This window comes from Panthera uncia (genome assembly GCF_023721935.1).
Source record: "Panthera uncia isolate 11264 chromosome B3 unlocalized genomic scaffold, Puncia_PCG_1.0 HiC_scaffold_1, whole genome shotgun sequence".
Lineage (NCBI taxonomy): Eukaryota > Metazoa > Chordata > Mammalia > Carnivora > Felidae > Panthera > Panthera uncia.
In genome coordinates, this window is record NW_026057582.1 from 28,797,436 (window position 1) to 28,817,869 (window position 20,434).

The 20,434-nt window shown below is 46.9% G+C and overlaps 1 protein-coding gene across 1 annotated transcript in view; it reads right to left on the reverse strand.

Moving 5' to 3' along the window:
• Nucleotides 1-20,434, reverse strand: part of RGS6 (regulator of G protein signaling 6) — a 588,233-nt gene that overhangs the window by 59,173 nt on the left and 508,626 nt on the right. The window contains exons 9-13 of the mRNA XM_049612524.1: nucleotides 19,833-19,914; nucleotides 18,219-18,293; nucleotides 16,461-16,559; nucleotides 15,207-15,268; nucleotides 263-368 (exon numbers count right to left, since the gene is read on the reverse strand). Coding sequence (XP_049468481.1) covers nucleotides 263-368; nucleotides 15,207-15,268; nucleotides 16,461-16,559; nucleotides 18,219-18,293; nucleotides 19,833-19,914 — 424 coding nt within the window. The remainder of the gene's footprint in view (nucleotides 1-262; nucleotides 369-15,206; nucleotides 15,269-16,460; nucleotides 16,560-18,218; nucleotides 18,294-19,832; nucleotides 19,915-20,434) is intronic.

Here is a 20,434-nt window from a genome sequence, read left to right on the forward strand (position 1 = left end):
AGAGGAAGCCACTAAAGGGTCAGAGAAAGGTCAGAGGAAGCCACTAAGGATCCACGTATAAACCAAAGGTATAGGGGGGTAGAACCACGTCTGAGCCGAATGTAGTCAGGAGGTAACTTGAGGGGTTTCTGTTCTAGTGATAAAAAAGCGTCAAATTAAGGTAGGAAATAATGTAATTTCACCATCTCATGAATTTTTCCCCACATCTCTTTCTTTCTCGAACATTGAAACATTTTTTTTTTTTTTTTTTTTTTTTCCTCATTTCTATCCCCCAAATAGTGATATCGTCGCTGATCCAGGGATTGGACGGCTCGGCCGGCGTGATCAATGGATCGTATTCCACATACTGTTCTGTGTAAGCAATTAAGCTGCGGGAGGGAAGCAAAGCAAAGTACGCCACTGTTTTCCATAAAAACTTGCATTTTTACACAAACGTTGTAACTGTCTTTATAGGATTCCAAGTTAAAGGGAAAATGACAAATCGAGCTGTTTCTATTTATGCTTGTTCTCTTCTCATGAGGAACGTATTGTTTTTTGCATTCCTGCTGTCGTACGTACACATTTTATATCTTTTCCCCACGTTACTCTTTACCTGGACCCTGGTGCACCCCTTGCTGGTGGCACTAGCCTGACTGATACACAGGTCCAAACCTGCGTGTGTATCACCCTCTCACGGAGACTAGGGATCTCGGGGCATCTGGGTCACACCAAGGACACTCAAATCCGTCCAGGCTGCCAGTCAAGGGTTCCCAACTGGGAGACTTCCGTACGACAAAGACTAAAATCCTGACGGACCATAAGGAGGTAATGCATTATAAGCATTATATCCACAAAGCAGCTTAGTTTTTCCGGTTATACTGTAAACGGCCACATTATCTTTTCGAATGAAATTTTCATTGCATCAAAAGGCATGTGGTTAAAACAATAAAATAGTACAAAATGATCTCACACACACAACACACACTCTCTGCTCACAGAGACATCTGCTTTCTACCCTTCTGTTTCCTTTAGCATTTACCTGTGTATTTCTAAATTGTGTTTTTATAGTTGTTCTTGATTATCAATTTTTTATTTAAAAAATTTTTAAATTTTATTTATTTTTTTAGAGAGATACAGAGACAGCATGAGCAAGGGAGGGGCAGAGAGAGAGAGAGAGAGAGAAGAGAGAGAATCCTAAGTAGGCTCTGCACCATCAGCACAGAGCCCAACGCGGGGCTCGAACTCTCGAAACTGTAAGATCATGACCTGAGCTGAAACCGAGAATCGGGTGCTTCACCGACTGAGCCACCCAGCTGCCCCTTGATTATCAATTTTAGATGAGGATTTAACTCTCTTCGCCAGTCCCCAACTCCCCCCACCACTTCCTCCCACGATCCTCCTAAGAGACGTATAATAATTTTTGTGAAATCAATCGTCAGTGTCCACATTATTAAACTAGATATAAATTGCTTCCTGCTAAGTAGCATACCACCCTTTCCAAATGTTCTAACAAATCTGTAAAACACCTAGCAACAATTTTTCCACATATATTTTGTTTAAGTTTATTTATTTTGAGAGAGGAATGAGTGGGGGAGGAGCAGAGAGAGAGGGGGGACAGAAGATCTGAAGCAGGTTCTATGCTGACAGCAGAGATCCCGACGTGGGGCTCAGACTCACAAACCATGAGATCGTGACCTGAGCCGAAGTCAGACACTTAACCGACTGAGCCACCCAGGTGCCCCCAATTTTCCCACATCTTAAACACCTTAGCCAATTCTTGTTCAGTTCTGTCTCCCTGTCTCCCGGAGGTCCTCTCTCCAAAGTCTGGAGTCCTCTTTCTCCAATCTGGACTGTTTGCTCTACACACTTGATGTAAAATCACCCTCCTGGGACGTCCCTGACTTCTGTCTATGCTTTGCTTCCTGGACTTTATGTCCGTCTACTGGTTTTACTCTCTGGTTGTGCTGAGATACTCCTTTAGTGGTTTCCTAAGAAAGGATGCATAGAACCTAACTATTTCAAGTCCTGGCAGGTCTAAAAATATTTTTATTTTATCTTTATACTTGGCAGATAGTGCTGGACCTAGAACCCCAGGTTAAAAATCATTTTCCTTCAGAATTCTGAAGGCGTTGCTCTACTGTATTTTTGGCATCCAGTGTTACCGCTGAGAAGTGTGGATCCAGTTTGATTCTTGTTCTTTTGCTTAGTTTCTTTCCTCTCTGGAAACAGCATCTTCTCTTTAGTGCTACAGTGCCCTGAAATTTCACCCTGGCTTTTGCTGGTGTTTTTTATTTATTGTGCTTGGTACAACGTGCAATGGATAAAAAAATATTTCCCAGAAGTATTATTTCTTTGTTAATTTCATACCTTCATTTCTTCTGTTTCCTCTTTCTATAATTCTCTCTAGTTGGATATTGGACCTTCTGGATTGATAATCTAATTTTCCTAAATTTGCCCTGCCGTTTTTCACCTTTTTGTCTTTTTAGTTTGATGGTTCTTCCCATCTTGTTATTTATTTACTTTTTAAAAATTTGGGCTATCACTTTCTTTTTTATATTTATTATTTTTGAGAGACAGAGAGAGACAGAGCACTAGTCAGGGAGGGATAGAGAGAGAGGGAAACACAGAATCCAAAGCAGGCTCCAGGCTCTGAGCTGTCAGCACAGAGCCCGATGTGGGGCTCAAACTCACAAATCACGAGATCATGACCTGAGCTGAAGTTGGACGCTTAACTGACTGAGCCACCCAGGCGCCCCTGGGCTATCACTTTCTTAAGCTTCCAGAGCTCACTTTTATTTATCACAGGATCTAATTTTTGATTTATGCATAAAATATTCTGATATCTGACATTAATATTTCTGAGGATATTAATTATGTATTTTTATTTTCTGTTTCTTGAATAGTTTTTGGTTCCTCCAAGTCCGTTTTGCTCTTTGTTTGCCTCATACTCCCTCACATTGGGGTTTCCCTTGAGTGTCTGGAAAATCTCTGGGCATCCACTTGTGTTTAAGAGCGAGATACTAAAACCTGCTTGGAGGCTCAGTGTGTGCGTGGATAGGGCTTCGTTGACAGATCACGGCAGCTCACCAGTCTTTTCACTAGAGCTCCCAATGAGGGATTTGGGGCCTTTTCTTTGGGGACATTGATTTTTCTCTAGAGCAACGGTGAGTAAACATTTTCTGTAAGACAAAGCAAATATTTTAGGTTTTACAGGCCAGATGGGTCCATTACAACTCCTCAGCTCTTCTGTTGCAGTAAAAAGCAGTCATCGATAATTCAGGAATGAATGCATGTGACCGTATTCGAATAAAACTTTACTTGTGAAAACAGTAGCGTGGAGAAGATGTGGCCCACAGGTTGTAGTTTTCTAATCTTTTGCCTGTGGGTGTATACCTCTGGCTCCTGGAGGGTGAAGAACCAGGCAGAGGACGGTTGGAGGGTTCCACTGTTCAGTATGTAGATCTTCCATTAATTCACTAGTTTTCAGTGGGCCCTTTACGATGTGATGTGCCTGAATTCTGAGCTGATGTGATTCAATTTCTTTAGAGAATAAGCTGCCCATCTCCTGTGGTGGTAGCAAGTGGGAGAGACGGTCTCCTAGTAGGGCAGGGATCTAGGGATCCAAAGATCCAGAGACAGACTCTACCCATTTCTCTGGGTTAGCCCCATGCTTCATTTTTTCCTTCCATGGTCTCCAATGACTTTAAGAGCCAAGACCAGACTTTTGTAGGGCAATCGGGTTCCCTTTGTTATAATACTCACACTCTTAACACGTAGGTTATAATGTTCTTCACTCTGTCCCCAGCCACCTTCTTTTTTTTTTATTTTTTTTTTATTTTAGTAAATTTTGGAATATTTCAGGAATACAGAAAGGTCTTCGAACTAGCTAATTACAAGTGAGCCATTTAAGGGATCTTTCTTTGTCAAGTTCACCATGGTACGCAATGGCTTTGTGGAGCACTCAGGACCATTGGATAAAAAATGGAAAAGCATTTCAAAAGAATCTTCCAAATCTTCTGCAAATGTAGGCTATGTGATTGCAACCAGCATGTGCAGTGGAGGCACGTTGTCCTTGTAGGAGTACAAGGTAGGCCTTGTGCCCAGGCAAGCCTTCATCCTAAGGCCCTAGGGCGGCACTGTGGCAGGAAAGGTCACACTACAAGTCGGTGCTGTGACAGTTCCACAGGGAGTTGTCCCTTGGTCCCGTGGGCTAATTCCTTTCTTTCTGAAAGAGATGGGTTGCACATTAAGGTACATATTAGTTTCCCGGGGCTGCTGTAACAAATGCCCACAAACTTGGTGGCTTGAAATGACAGAAGTCTTTCTTACTTCTGGAGTTCAGAAGACTGCAGTCAAGGTATCAGCAAGTCTATGCTCCCTCTGGAGGCTCAAGAGGAATAATCCTTCCTTGCCTCTTTCAGTGGTTCCAGGCACTCCTTGGCTTGTGGATGTCTAACTCCAATCTCTGCCTCTGTCCTCACATGACTTTTCCTCTGTGTCTGGGTCTTCTCCCCTTCTCTTCCTTACTTGTCCTTGGGTTTAGGGCCCACCGGGATAATCCAGGATGATTTCATCTCCAGATCCTTAATTTACATTTGCAAAGGCTCGTCCCACATAAGTCATGTTCACGGCTTCCGTGGATGAGGACTTGCACATACCCTTTTGGGGGCCACTATTCAACCCACTGCAGGGAACATGAAGGAATCTAGGCGTGAGGACGGAAAGGGCACACTTGGCCACCTGACTCCTTCACACCAGCAGCTGGTAACCTCGGTCCTGTTTGAGGGACGACGGTCCATGTGAGATGTGTCTGAGTCATGATGAGGCATCGGGGGCTTTCCTGATTATGACATATTTGGGCATCCACAGCATTCTCAGAATTTGAGATGGTGGGTGTAGTCTATGGGCCTCTCTTCAGCGGTGACCCCTTTGCCCTCCCAGCATGTCTGCCCCCTGGCCTTTTCAATGACCTCAGCCTCTGGTGGCCCTGATCTCAAATCAAAGACAACTACCTGAGCAGCCCAAGACAAAGGGGGTGGTTGTGGGGGGGTCTTCTAACTAGCTAATTACAAGTTTTGGGGGATTTTATTTTTAAACCAGAAATGGATTTCCCTCAAGTAACACATAGGGATGGAAAAACGAAATTTCCTCCCCTCCCTTCCTTACTCTTGCTCAGATTTCTGTAAGACAGGGTGGAGGTTTTATCAGCCACCTCTCTAGCTTGTTTTATTAGACTGTCCACATGGCCACACCTATGACCTGCGAAGGCAGGTCGAAGGGGACATGTCACACCTAGGTTCCCAGATGAAGCCCAGCAGAAGTGCCTGGGGCCAGGAGAAGCAAGGGAGGCTCAGGAGAGGCTGGGGTGAGAATTCTGAGGACCTAGGCACTTGGGGAGCCTGCCTGTTGGTGGCCTGTTATTGCAGGAAGGCAAGAAGGACAGCTGTCTGCTGACCAGCCTGAGGCAGTGGGACCCCACAAGGCCAGAGAGCAGCCAGGAGGAAGCGAGTGGTAATGAAACACAGGCTCACAGTCAAGTCTCTTTTAGAGAAATCTGGGGATATCTTCAGAGTGTGGAGGAGAGGTGGTGAGATTTAATGGTGATGTTGGTTCAAGAGAAGTGGTTGAGAACCCAAGGAGGGATGTGTAACCACTCAAGTTAAGAGCACGAGACATGACTATGTAACAGGCATTAAGTGTGAATGAAGTTGGGGGCACCAGGGCGGCTCAGTCGGTTAAGGGTCCAACTTCGGCTCAGGTCTGGATCTCACGGTTCATGAGTTTGGGCCCTGCATTGGGGTCTCTGCTGTCAGCATGGAGCCTGATTCAGATCCCCTGTCCCCCTCTCTCTCTGTCCCTCCCCTGCTCTCTCTCTCTCTCTCTCTCTCTCAAAATCAAACATTTTATTAAAAAAGTGTGAATGAAGTTGTTCCAAGGTCCTAGCCCCACACTGTGCCTTCTCAGAGCACAGGGTTTGAACAGGACCCTGGATATAAGTGGAAGAACACGAGAAGAGAGGGGTAAGAACTTCCTACAGAAATGCCCGGACAATCTGCACTGAGGCCAGAGAGCTCAGGTCTGCATGATCACTAATTAGTCCCCCAGCCCCAGTGATGGGCAGCATTGGCCAGCAGGGGAATTTGTTGTATTAGAAGAGGAACGCCTGTTTTGTTAAATTATAGCTGCATAAATAAAATCGGTCGGAAGCTTTGTAAAGAGAACCGTAAAAATTGGTCATGTGCATTTTAAATGTTATATTATATTGGTAGAAGTGGGATGTACTGACTGAATCATCAGAATTAGAATTAGACAGGGCTCTATGAGGACCTTCTGATCAGTGAGAGACTCAGAAATTTTTAAAGGCATTTTAGAAAGGAAGATCTTGAGATTCTAAGAGAAAGGGAGATTGGATGGTATATGAATTTCTAACAGTTGCTGTAACAAACTGCTACATACTTAGTGGCTTAAAAAAAGCACAAATGTAGGGTTTCTGGGTGGCTCAGTCTATTGAGTGTCTGACTCCTGATTTGGGTTCGGGTCATGATCTGAAGTTTTGTGAGATTGAGCCCCACGTCAGGCCCTGCACTGACAGCGTGGAGTCTGCTTGGGATTCTCTCTCTATCCCTCTCTCTCTCTGCTTCTCCCCCACTCATTCTTTCTCTCTCAAAATAAATAAACTAAAAAGATAAAAATAAAGCGCAAATGTATTCTCTTATACTTCTAAGGATTGGAAGTCTGAAATGGACATTGCTGGACTAAAATTAAGGTGTCAGCAGGAACATGTTCCTTCTGGAGGCTTGAGGAGAGAACCCATTTCCTTGCCTTTTCCCCCTGGTAGGGGCGTCCCACACTCCTTGACTCCTGGTCCCCTTCCCTCTTCAAATCCAGCAATGCCTGGCCAAGGCTGGCTCACATTGTATCACTCTGACACTGACCCTTCTGCTTCCGTTGTCTACAACAAGGACTGTTACACTGGCCCCCCTGGATAATCCAGGGTAATCCCCTTATGTTAGGTCAACTGATTAGTCACCTTAATTCCATCTGCAAACGTAATCCCCCTTTGCCATGTAACCTAACATAGTTACAGGTTTTGGGGATTAGGACGTGGCCATCTTTGAGGAACCATTATTCTGTCTTCCACAGGTGTAATTTGAGAGGAACTTGTGCAGAAGGTTGAAAATGAAGTCATCTAACAGAGGGTGTGGTGGTAGGTAAACGGTGTGTCTGAGGCTTGCGTGGACTTTTTAGGAATGGCACCAACGTGTTTTATTGCACTGTCACTGATACAACCTATGCAAATAAACTCCGCGTTCATGAATCTATGCTTGCTCGCTTGTCCCGTTTGCCATCATGACTGCATGGGAGACAGGAGATAGCAAAGTGCCTTCTCTTGGAGGTTCCTGTGAGCGGCTTTGGCTCTTAGTAGTGTGTTGCCTTAACTCCTCTCCTAGCTCTTGTGGGGGTTGATCCTTCCCAGGGAGAGTGGCAAAGAGGGTTAACTCCATCATTGGGGTGGCAGAGAATGGAGAGGAGGTGGGAGAACAGCCCACACCAGGAAGAGACGGAAGAGGGCCTCTTCCCTATGCTTCTCAACACCACGAGACTGGCCAGAAACAGCCCAAGGAGTGCGTGCGAGCAAGCACTGCTCGTCTGGTCCCTGCTGCCTCTCATCCGGGTCGGACGTGCCTTATGCTTATGCTTAGGAGCTAAGGACTTGGTTGTGTTGACCCTTGTGCTGTGCCTCTTGGGGTGTGAGTAAAGGAGCTGGGAATCCTGGGCGGTGAGAAGCCCTCCAGAATGGGCAAACTAGCACAGAAGACATCTCTGGGGTCTTGCTCAGTTCTCCTCGCCTCCTGGAAATTGCACCCCAACGTGCGCCCAGTGCTGCGTTAGGGGGTTCCATGTACTAACAAACCCTGCTCCTGGCTACGGTTGATCTGTCCAGGAATGGACACCTTGCTGACCGATGCTGGGTTAATCCTTCTCCAGCTTCCGCAGTAGAAACCGCAGTTACAAAGTTCAGGGGCTGGAGGCAGTGCTGTTTCTGAACACCTGTCTGTGATGAAAGAGGAGGAGGCCAATGCGGAAAGTGGAACAGGACAAGAGACGAAGAAGGGGTCTCGGGAGTGTTCAAGGCCCTGGTTGCAGCTACTCTAGAGCCTAGTGGCATTGCCGGCCTTCCCAGAACTCAACTCTGCAGCTCCTCCTTGTATTCCGTGGGTCAGCACCTGCTCCTTTTAGCTGAACTGGGTTCAAGCTGGGGTTCTATTGCCTGACAACAGAGCAATACAACCGAAAATAGGATGAAGGCAAGGCGATGGGAATGTGAAGGGGAGTTCATGGAGGCAGCCCTTTGTAGCGTTAGCCAGAGAGGCTTCCTCTCCCCCGAACGTGCGCTTCCTTGCAGTGCACAGATAAGATAACAGAGTATCGTGGAGACACATGAAGACCATGAAACGGGTGAGCAGGCAACGAGGGAGGTAGCAGTGGTTGATACGAAGTACTATTTGGGTCCGAAGTCATTATCAGTGACTACAGGAAGATTTGAGATAGGACAGGAAAAGCACAGAGAGAGAACAGAGAGGCATGGAAAGAGCTTTGCAGACAGCTGGCACGTAATAGCACATAGGCAACGATGTCCACAGATTGCTGGGTGTGGGTGGCACCAAAGCAGAATTGGTGGCGTCGAACAGACTACATTGTGTCTCCCGCCCCCCGATTTCACATGTTAAAGCTTTAACCCTGCAATGTGACTGTTTAGAACACACGGTATTTAAGGAGATAATTAAGGTTAAGGTCATGGGGTGGGGCCCTGATTTGGTAGAACTTTCTTCCTAAAGAGAGGAAGAGACACCAGAGTTCTCTCTCCTCTGTGTGTGTGTGCACAGAGGAAAGGCCGTGTGAGGACACAGCAAGGAGGGGGCTGTCTGCAAGCCAGGAAGAGAGGCTCCACCAGGAACCAGCCTTGCTGGCACCTTGACCATGGACTTCAAACCTCTATAAACCCATATACTCAGTCTGTGGTATTTTGTTATGGCTACTTGAGCTGACTCATACGGGAGGAAATGGAAAAAATAAAATAAATACAGGAAATCCAGAGGAAGTCCATTAGAACAATTACTTCTCATTGAGCCGTTTTAATATCCTTGTCCCCTTATCTCTGCCTCCAGTATATGGTGTTGTTATTTTCAAATGCCAAATTCTCACATCGTTAGAAGGTGCTGACACACCAGCCATTAGCAAACATGCTAGCCGCCATCATCAGGTGTTTTGAACTGGTTCTTGGGTGAAATATGGGGCTGGCTGATTTATCCCCATATGCCTTTCCATTTTTTTGCAGAAAGCGGCAGAAATTCACCAACTAGCCACTAAGGGTAGAGCCCATGGTCAGTCGTTCAGTCAACATTATTCAGCGCCTACTAGTGCTGTGAAATAGTGAACAGCTTCCTGGATCACAGGATGATGCTCACACTGATCTAATAGCAAAGTTACGGCTTCTAACTACTTTAACCAATCATGGTTATTACATATACATACATACGTGTGTGTGTGTGTGTGTGTGTGTGTGTGCACACGTGCATGGGGGCTTATATATATGACATATACATGTTGACTCTTAAACAACATGGGGGTTAGGGGCATTAAACACCCGTGCAAGTCAAAAATCCATGCAATTCTGGACTCCTCCAAAACTGAACTACTAATAGCCTACTGTTGACCAAAGCCTCACTGATAACATAAACAATGCATATTTTGTATGTTATATGTATTATGTACTGTATTCTTAAAGTAAGCTAGAGAAAAGAAAATGTTATTTAAAAAAATATATTTAAGAGAGAGAGAGAGAGAGAGAGAGAGAGAGAGAGAGAGAGAAAGGGGAGGAGCAGAGAGAGAGAGAGGAAGAGACAGAATCTCAAGTAGGCTCTGCACCATCAGTGCAGAGCCTGATGTGGGGCTCGATCCCATGAACTGTGAGATCATGACCTGAGCTGAAATCAAGGGTTGGACACTCAACTGACTGAGCCACCCAGGTGCCCCAGAAAAGAAAACGTTACTAAGAAAATCATAAGGAAGAGAAAATACATTGATAGTACTGTACTACACTTATTGAAAAAAATTCTTGTATAAGGAGGTCAAACTCCTGTTGTTCAAGGGGTCAACTGTGTGTATATATATATATATATATATAGCTGTTATTAATATAGATTGCTAATGAGGTTCTCCTTTTGATAAACCTAGAGAGGAGAGAAATAACAAGAGCAAATTTAGAAAACTTTTAGTCCAACCACTTAAAAAAAAATCTGAGAGAAAAGTTTTAGAATTCATCCTTTCTCCCTTAACAAAAAAATAAAGACATAATTTTGCTATATATCGTATAGAATATAACAAAAAAAATAAGACAGGTGAGTTGGAGGAAGAAGAGATGCCATCTGTAATGGGTTGAGGGGTGCCTGGAAGGGATCCCCAGAATGATGCACAGATATGGAGTGTGGTTCACAGAGCAGGTAGGAGAGAAGATGGACCCACCGAGTCCAGGGAGATAGGCAGTGAGGGATGGCCAGCAGCTCTGGGACAACAAGGCACAGAGTGGAAAACATTATGGGACAGTGACCATCATTCCTATTTTCCAGATGATCATTTCCCTGGTGATCATGTTGCCTCTGATCTTTTTTTTCCCTGTCACCTAAGGTGGGCTGGGAGAAAGGAAAAGCAAGGATTCGCAGGGTGTCTGGAATCACACAAAAGCAAAGTTGTAATGACCTCTTTGGTCCCTTTTTTCCTTCCCTGAAACAGTCATTAGACATTAAGTTCATGGACTTCTATCACCCTAGCAGGTTTTTAAAACCCTTCAGGGTATCCGGCCCCTTGCTGTCTTATCTCATTTCATTAATTACATTTCATGATCATGGAGGGTCGGGAGGCAGAGAAGGAACCAGCATCCAATTTCAGACAGCAGCCACGATCCCGAGATGGGCAAGCAAGATGATGGTAGAAAATCAATCCAGCAGTCAGCTGTGCTGCACAAATGGCTTCCAGGGATAGGGCAAGGACAGCCAAGCACACAAGCAGATACAAGACGAGACAAGTCGATCTCTCCGTGTGGGGCAGGGTGGTGTGGTTCCTGCAGTGCCTGGCCAAGCTCAGTGCCACTGTGAGTGAGGGGACATCTCTGGGGGAAACCCTAAGAAACACAGACAACTTGGAATTAAAAGGTATGGAGTTTTGCATTCCCAAATCGGTTTGTCAAGTGCCGGCCGTAAGGCTTGGGTGAATAAAATAGGGGCTCCCTTGAGGATTCTGGCAAAGGACAGTAAGACCTCATTTACTTGGCACCTTCAATCATTGAGGGATCATAGGTGAGATATGTGACCAAAAGGGGCTCTGAGCAGAGTCTATAATGACACAAACCCTGTTCTTCAAGGCTCATCGCCTGAATTTGGGAGAGCCCACCTCTCAGAAAAGACTCTTTACTCCTGCTTTAGAATCAAGGCTAAGGAGCTTGGTCATTTGGTTTCCTGGTATGGTAGATCAATTTAAAAAGAGTCTTATTTCTCCAGCCCTTGAATTTGGGCTGGGCTTGTGACATGTGGTAGCCAGGAAAATACAGCAGAAGTGACAGAGTGCCAGTTCCAAGCCTCAAGAGGCTTCGCTTGCTTCCACTCTCTCTCGCGGAACCCTGCTATTCCCATGTGAACAAGGTCAAAGTAGCTGGAGGATGAGAGAACCCATGAAGGAGAGCCCGGCTGTCCCAGCTGAGGTCATCCTAAACCAGCTGAAGCCGAACATCTGAGAGCCCAGCCAAGGTCACAGAGCTGCCTACCCAGTCCACGGCCGCACACAGACACAAGCACGAGCCCAACAGGGCCAGCTGGTGCATGAACACGTGAGAGGTAGTAAATGCCTGTTGTCTGAAGCCACTAGGTTTTGAGGTTGGTTTGTTCCTCAGCGATATCTGACTGAAACACCTGGTCTGCTACAGATTGTTGACCGGACACAAGAAAACAAACCAACAGCGAAAAAGCAGAAACAGAGACTCAAAGGATGTAATAGACCGGGGCTGTTTAGAAAAAGGGGAGCACTTTGTGGCACGTCATAAGACCTTGATCACTGGTGGTTTTAAACCACAGTATAGAAGTCATCCAGGAAAGTTCACTGAAATACAGTGTCCTTTCTTTTAATGTTTTATTTATTTTTGAGAGAGAGAGAGAGAGGAGAGAGACAGAGTGCAAGCAGGGGAGGGGCAGAGAGAGAGACACACACAGAATCCGAAGCAGGCTCCAGGGTCTGAGGCGTCAGCACAGAGCCCGACGTGGGTCTTGAACCCACGAACTGTGAGATCATGATCCGAGCCGAAGTCGGATGCTTAACCTATTGAGCCACCCAGGGGCCCCTTATTATTATTATTATTTTTAAGTTTATTTATTTATACATATAGAGAGAGACAGTGCATGCTTGTACATGAGGTGGGGGTATCGGGCAGAGAGAGAGGGAGAGAGAGAGTCCCAGGCAGGCTCCATGCTCATTGAGGAGCCCGACTTGGGGCTAGATCTCACGGTCCTGAGATCACGACCTGAGCCCAAATCAAGAGTCTGATGCTTAACCAACTGAGCCATCCAGGCTCCCCTCTTGATTTTTTTAGAACTGGGCCTTCACCATCCCCAGCCCTTAGGCCTCTCCCCACCATCAGCTCTCAGGGACCTGGGTGAAAAATGGTGTGGGCCTGTTCTCAGGGGGACGGGTCCTCTGCCTGACGGCTTCTGACTAATTACACCCATCATCTGCCGCAGGGCCCGGGGAACCAGACCCCCGAGGGACCGGGACGTGTGCACCCACCTGACACAGCTCAGCTTTCACCTTCGGTAAGCAGAACAGTCGTGCCCAAGGCCAGCTGCCAGCACCACCTCCCTGTCCCCACCCCCGCAGAGCCTCTGACAGGCCAAGGCTCCAGGCTGCTTTATCTCCTGCTAACACCCGTCTCCTCTCCCTCCTCCACTCTATCTGGGAGTTTCCTTGCGGTTCTAATGAAAAACCCTTGTGTCACATTGAGAAGTTGCCAGTTATTGCTGCTGGGAATCAAATCCAGTCTCTGCTGGGCAGAGACTCCTGAAGCTTCAAGCTGGGAGTGGGGAGGGGCTGGTGGGAATCATCTCTCTGGGGCCAGGGGAGCAGCCTCTCTGGCATAATGAGATGCTGCTAGGTGGGGTGCTTCCTGACGGGCTGCAAACAAACAGAGTTCCTTCCAGGTTCCCCGGGCCACCTGGACTGTCTCCCGCCCTGGTCTCAGGCCCCAGCACACCTGCCAGGAGTCAGTGGGCTTCCCTCAGGCTGACCGGTTCTGGCTCTTTCCCCATATCCCCAGAGATCAGACACAGCTGGGTGCCCCTTGTCCTGGGAGCTCTCAGATCATTCTGAGTGCTGGGTAACGGCTTCCCCAAATCCTTGGAGACCTGATCAGCCCACTTGCAGATTATTCAAAATACAGGCTCCATGGATTTACCTGGAGCCACTGAATTCGGTTGATTCCCCAGATCTAGGGTTTGGGAAACCCCATCCTTAACTCTTCCCCACCTGGAATGTCCTGCTTAAGACCACTGACCTGAGCAACTTGACCCAAGGAGAGATGCTTCCCTTCCCTCACCCTCACATGCTCTCCCTGGACCACAAACTCTCACGTGCCCTTCGAAGGCCAGGCATTACTAGCACTGATCCTCCCGGCACACAAGGACAGCCATTCCTGTCCCTCGTTCACAGAGAGAGAAGCTCGGAGTCCCTGACACGCTATGGCACCAATGGAGTCAAGGTCATCACGGGCATTCTCTGGGACAAAGGCAACCACAGTGAGACCTGAAAAGCAATTTTAGAGCCTGGTACATGGGAAGCCCCATGTCACAACAATGAGGGGTGGGGGGTGGGGGGAGGGGGGAGGTGGTTCCGTGGCCCCGCAGAGTTAGCTGCAGATATGGCTCCACAGCAATCGGTGTCTAAGTGTAAACTGAGTTCCAGCCACCAGCCACCTTCCGAAGCACTTGCATTAGGGGAAACGGGAATCTCAGTGATGCTTACGGGGGCGATTTTGCCTCCCCTGGTCCTGCCCTGGGAACATCTGGTGATGTCCGAAGACATTTTTGTTGTCACCATGGTGAGGTGGGTTTTGGTATCTGGTAGGTAGAAGTCAGGGATGCTGCTAAATACTCTAAAATGCACAGGACTGTCCCAAATGTCAATAGCCACAGTACCAAGAAGTCCCGGAATAGATAGGAGGGGCCATCGGAGATGTGGGCCCAAATCCAGGGTGTTCATTCAGATTTTGGTTTTGGGAGCGGGATTTTCTTAGCCTTGATTTGTTGCTATTTATCTGGAAAGAAGGTGCAGGCCCACCCCAGGGGCCAGCAGAGAAAGGCCAGCAGGTTGGACGCACGGCCAGACCCCTGTGTGAGCTGGGCTTAAAGGACCTACTTTACTCTGATATCCAATAAATGCTAAGACCCACAGCTTAAGCCGTTGATCCCTCAGACGCTGGCCATCGCTTAAACGGCAGCATATGGATGAACAAACGTGCGGTTTGGGACTGTCTGATCAGATTTATTCCAGGACAGATTCCCCAGGTGGTCTCTCCTCGGCACTGAGATTTCAAAAAACAGCCCATTTAGTTGACAAAGTGGAGTCTCCCGTGAGTTAACAGAGTGGGAGTGGAACCAGCTACCGGTGCAGATTGTAGCACAAATGCTCCTGAGGAAGCCAGGCTGGAGGTGCCAAATATTTTCTTTACAGTTGATTTGATGCAGTTCTGTGGTTGATGGTGTGTAGAGGCAGAACGCCTCCTGACGGCCGGGCCCCCTCCTGTTTGCGCGGCCAGCACCTCAAAGGGCATATGTAATTTCTTTCCCCCTATAAAGGGAATCTGGGCGTGTTATGGCCGAAAAGGGAGCAATTCCATTTGAATTAATCAAGGGTCTGAAGGCAAAAGTGCGTTGCGTGGCTTTTAAGGACATTGTTCCTAGATTGACAAGGTCCCGTGGCCACCCCCTGAAAAGCTTTCGCAACAGAACATTTCTTGACATCACTCAAGGGAGGTCTGCTATCTTAGCTGTGCTTGCACGAGGCCTGTGGTTTTCTCACTCATCGGTTTAAGAAATGACTACGGTCTGCCTTTTGGCACGCCCCCATAACGTTTCTCCTTTGTTGAATTAGAAGGAAGCAGTAATATGATGGAGGGGGAAACATACCTTTCAGCCACTTTGGACATTTTTAAACAATGTCTGTCAATCTGTGCACTCAAAAATGTTATCTGGGGAAAGACAGAACAGAGGTGTTAGGGCCAAGCTCGGTTTTTTCCCCTTCACCCCATGAACCCCAGCCTTGTATTTCCGTCAAGATGCAAGCACCTCCTCTGGCCAGCCTTGGCCAACCCTTCGGCTTTGTATTCCAACGACCACGTGCCCTTTTGGGAATTCCCACCACACTCAGGAATCACAGTCTATAATTTACCTATGTCAGTATTCTCCTGTGCTGTGTTGTAGCCTATGTCTCGACTTCCAAAGGCGATTGCAAACTTAAAGGCGGCGGTGTATACGTCCCGCAAAACTTTGCAACACTTACAGGAGCCGTCAATATCCACTGGGACTAATTTCTGGTGATTTCCCTCTGCACACCCTTCACACCCGCGTCACACCCACATGCTTGGTGCACTTTAGACTAGAGTCATCAATACATCTGTTTCCTCCCCTGGACCCCCCAACATAAACTTGTCAAGGGCCGGCACCTAACAGTTCATGCCTTTGGATTGCCCCCAGAAGTCAGTAAAGCATAATGTAAAGAGCAGACCCTAAAGTTCCTTCCTTACCAGCGAACCCTAGAAAGGAGTCGTGTAATTAGCCATTGTCTGACGACCTGGGTTGACCAGTTAGCTTCCCATCATGAAGGGAGACAACATGCAACCAAATAATGCTAACGCGGCCCCGGGAACCGAGCTTTCTTGCTTTGTAAGCTTGCCTTTTGCGTCACAGCAATAAAGTCGGTGGCTCCTAGCTGGCTTACTCTGCAAATGCATCACAACTCTAAGGACTCTGTGACACCCGCCCCCCCCCCCCCCCCCGTGGCCCCCACAGCATTCTGTGGGAACCCCAACCAGAGCAGTCACCCCCAAGGCATTGGGGTAATTCCTTCATGCCCTTCTCTAATAACTACGGGGGGGACTCTGCCCTTCTCTAATAACTACGGGGGGACTCTGCCCTTCTCTAATAACTACGGGGGGACTCTGCCCTTCTCTAATAACTACTGGGGGAACCCGGTGAAGAATTTTTCCTCTCAGGCTTCCACGGTTGTTCACACTCAGCACTCAGGGGTTCAAGTCATTCACAGCTGGGTTCCACTGTGGTTTCCAGGGACTCAAAGCTCACTCAGCCTTCAGAGGTGAGCATTCAAAGGGCTTTCAAACTGGCCATGTCTCCTCCAGGGAGTGTGGGAGTCCATTCATTCACCTGTTTCCGGATGTCCTCTTTTGTAGTTTTCCTGATTGGCTGACTGGGTATGTGCACGGGGCTTTGCGACTGGGACTCTTCAGTCACACCATACACTGACTAGAGAAGAAGGAAGAATATAGAATCACGCACCCACAGAGTTGCAGGGGGCCTTAAAGGCAGGCAGTGCAAGCCCTCATTTGATGTTTCCAATATCCTCTGTGACATCCTGACAATAAGTGGTCAGCCTCTGCTTAAATGTCTACAGTGAGGGGAACCCTTCCTCTTGAAGCAGCCTTGTCCTATCTTTGGGTTACCACTATTAGACAATCTTTCCTCTCGCTAAGCTGAAACGGTCTCCTTGAATATCAGTGTTTCTCCAAATACGGTCCATAGACCGTCTGCAAAGAATCATCTGGGAGTTCTTGGTGAAGACGAACACTGAGCCCCACCCCAGACCTACTGAATCAGAGTCTTTGTGGGTGGGGCTCCTGAATCTGCACTTTCATCAAATGGCCCAAGTGATTCTGAGGCATAAGAAAGTTCAAGAACCACTATTGAAAGTTATGCACATGACATGCTCATCCAGTATAAATTTGAGGTGGCAAAGTTTCAGATTTTCTTCCTTTTCAGCCAAAGAGCTTTCTGGCCTCAGTTTCTCCACGTTGCTATGGCTGCTGATTAAGCCATTCCTTGTGCTAGAGACAGATGAAAAACAACCTTTGCTTTGGGAATGAAACAAAACCCAGAAGGGTATGCAACGTATAGCTGAAATCTATAAAATCAAGAAGGGCTCAGATAGAGTGGAGGTGAGCTCCACGAAATTCTGGAATAGTGGAATTAGGGGGCCTTTAAAGATGAAATGAGGATGTCTTAAGAGTAACACTATAAAATATCATAATACAATACAAGATAGTATAATCATCTCAGTAAAAAATAAAATATGTAAGTAGATTCAAGAAGTTGATATATATGTCATGGTGTGTGTGTGTGTGTGTGTGTGTGTGTGTATTTGTGTGTGTGCGTGCGTGTGTATATGAAAATGGAAGGATTGGAAATAGGAAAGAAATAGGAATGTCTGGGGGCACACCTCTAACTTTTTGAAGTTAATATTTTGGAGGACAGACAGGTTCTCCTCCAATATGGTCCTGGGTGCCGTTGTGAGATGGGGATATAGCCGTCGTGGGGCAGACGGAGTATGTCACCCCTGGGTAGGCCACGGCTACTGCCCCTTCCAGGATCGTGAAACACAAACGATCGTTGGCCCATTCACAGTTGAGCAAGATGGTGTTTCGAGTTTGAGTGATCTAGCCATATAAAAGCCTTTCAAAGTACTAAGCTCACCTTCACCGGGGGGATTTTGATACTTTTTGTTCCTTTAGTTTCTTTTCCTCCCCAGAGCCAACTGCTACTTACCCTGCAGACCTCAGTGCACCTGAGCCTGCTTTGGAAGCCCTCCGGAAGCCCCCAGCCCCGGGGGCCCCCCTCCCGGCCCTCCTGTACCGTCCTGTATTTCCCTAATGCAGCCTTCCTGGTACTGTTGCCTGTTGGCGTGTGCGGGCTGTGGGCTTCGTGAGGACTTGTCACTGTATTACAGCAGCAAGAAGGGTGCCAGGTACGTATCAGCCACCCCACAAATATTTGCAGAATGAATGAATGAAATGGTTTCACAGGACAGAGTGGGGTAGAATTAACACATAGCAAATTACTGCTTGAACAGTACCAGAAACGGAAGGGCTATTTGCATCAAGAATTTTTAATTCAGCTAAACTAGCGAACCTTCTTAACCTTTTGTGGGTTCTTCAGACGCCGGCATTTTCTGATATCCATTTCTGTTGTGTTCACACAGCCTGGCTGAGAAAAAAAAAAAAAAAAAAAAAAAGAAAATCGTATAAATTACTCAGTGAAAATCACACATTCCAATGTGACCCAAGTGACACCGTGAGACCCAATCTTTGCCTTTCCCATTACAGATAATACATGATTGTCTCCATTTTGCCACTTACAATTTCTCTTACAAAGACGTCTCATCTTTAATACGTGTTCCTCCACAAGTTCTCACGTGAAATAATACAAGCCTGCCTCACGCTGTCTAGGGATGATATGGAAAGGACAGAGTGTACCGTTTATAAGAGTAAACAGGTTATTCAGAAGGGCCAGATAGTTTCAGCCACAGCCTTTGTCGCTACACATAGCTAACCATCTAAAAACAATCCCAATACCACGATGGGGAATTAGTATTATCATTATTATTATTATTTTGGTTTTGCTTTTAACCAGCTCTCTTAGGAAGGGCTGCCATGGTATCCTCACTCTGGCTCCTTTTCATGAGGGAAATGCAAGCTTTGTTTTAATAACAGGAAGTCAGAACTGCATCGAACCTCATTATTCACGGATCTTGTCTTTGTGGATGCACCTACGAGCTATCATTTACGTCGAACCCCCAAATCGGTATTGGTGGTGCATCCGTCATTCTTTGTGGACCTGTGCACAGTGGCAAAAACTGTGAGACGTGTGCACGTTCCCGGTGAGGCTGAATTAGCCGACGATCTGCCTTCTTGTTTCATCTCCTACTGTAAACAAATGTCCTTTTCAAGGCCTCTTTGCTACCACCTTTTCCATGTGTCTGTGCTTTCCGTTGGTGATTTTGCTGTTTCAAGTGGCCCCCGAACACGGGGCTGAAGTGCTGTCTAGTGTTCCTACGTGCGACAGGGCCGTGAGGTGCCTGGCAGAGACAACAGGCATGTGAGGTAAGCTTCCTTCCCACGTGAGCTATAGCGCTGTTGGCCATGAGTTCGATATTAATGAATCAACGGTATATATGGAATAAGCTGTCTTTAAACAGAAGCAGAATTGAGCCGTGGTTATGTATTGGTCACCTGAAGAAAATGCTGTGACCAGAGGATCACAGGAACCTAACCCTGTATTTCTCCCAGGAAAATGGCTCAGCATTCGCTAACTCAGCGGACCTGGCAACTTTATAGAATGTGATTACCGTGAATACCGAGAATGGGCCGCATTTGGAGATTATTCTGTTTTAGGTCGAATGACACTAGAAATGCAAACTGCTTATTTTGTAAGCAGTAAACCTCCGGGGTCCAGAGGTCCCCAGGGGCACTTCCCACAGCGCCCCTTTTCCAAGTTCATATTGCCATGGATGAATACTTTTTAAAAACTGGAACTGAGATACATTCCACACAATCTACTGAGATTATGCTGACTGAACGGCAAAACCAATTTCACGAAGTTTAGCAATTTCCTTTAGTTTTAAGAATGAGACACCTGGTGGCTAAAGATAGTCTTTTCTTTCAAGCGAAGGAAGAGGGAAAAGTAACAAAACCAAACAAAAAAAACCCAACCAAAAATGTAGACAACCAAGCAGAGCTTTCTCACCACTGGCCTGTGCACATCCCAAAAGGCCCGTTCTTGACTATCCAAAATTTTCCTTTCTGTCTTGTCCTTTTTCCGATCTATCCTGAAAGAGCAAAGAAAAGAAATCAGAGGCTCCTGTTTCTAGGAGCTTGGTGAACACAGAGCTCTTGGCACCTGTGTGACCCCTGCTCTCTGCACAGCTGTCAACCAGGGGCGGACGGTTCCCTCAAGGAAACCTCAAGAAGCCCACACATGGGAAGAGGACTTGTTTTCGCCTAGACTGCAAATCATCAGAGAGGTGGAATGAGCATGGCGGACCCAAGGAGAGAACCAGAATCCGGCTCTCCATTTGAGTGATTAAGACTTAGATTATTCGGAACTGAATTTTCTGTGGGCTTGCCCCCACCCCTGTCACCGTGGATCCTGCATATTCAAATTATAGGAAAGGATATGGGCTTGTGGTGTTCCATCCTCAAATTTGAAAGTTTGCTTTAGATTCAGAGTCAATAGAGGTGTCTTCAAAATGCTGCAGTTACGTGTTTTAAAAGTCACTGAGACCATCTGGCTTTCTAAAAGCAGAGTCATAGCCTCAGCATGTGACAAGATCCAGAAGGCAAATATCA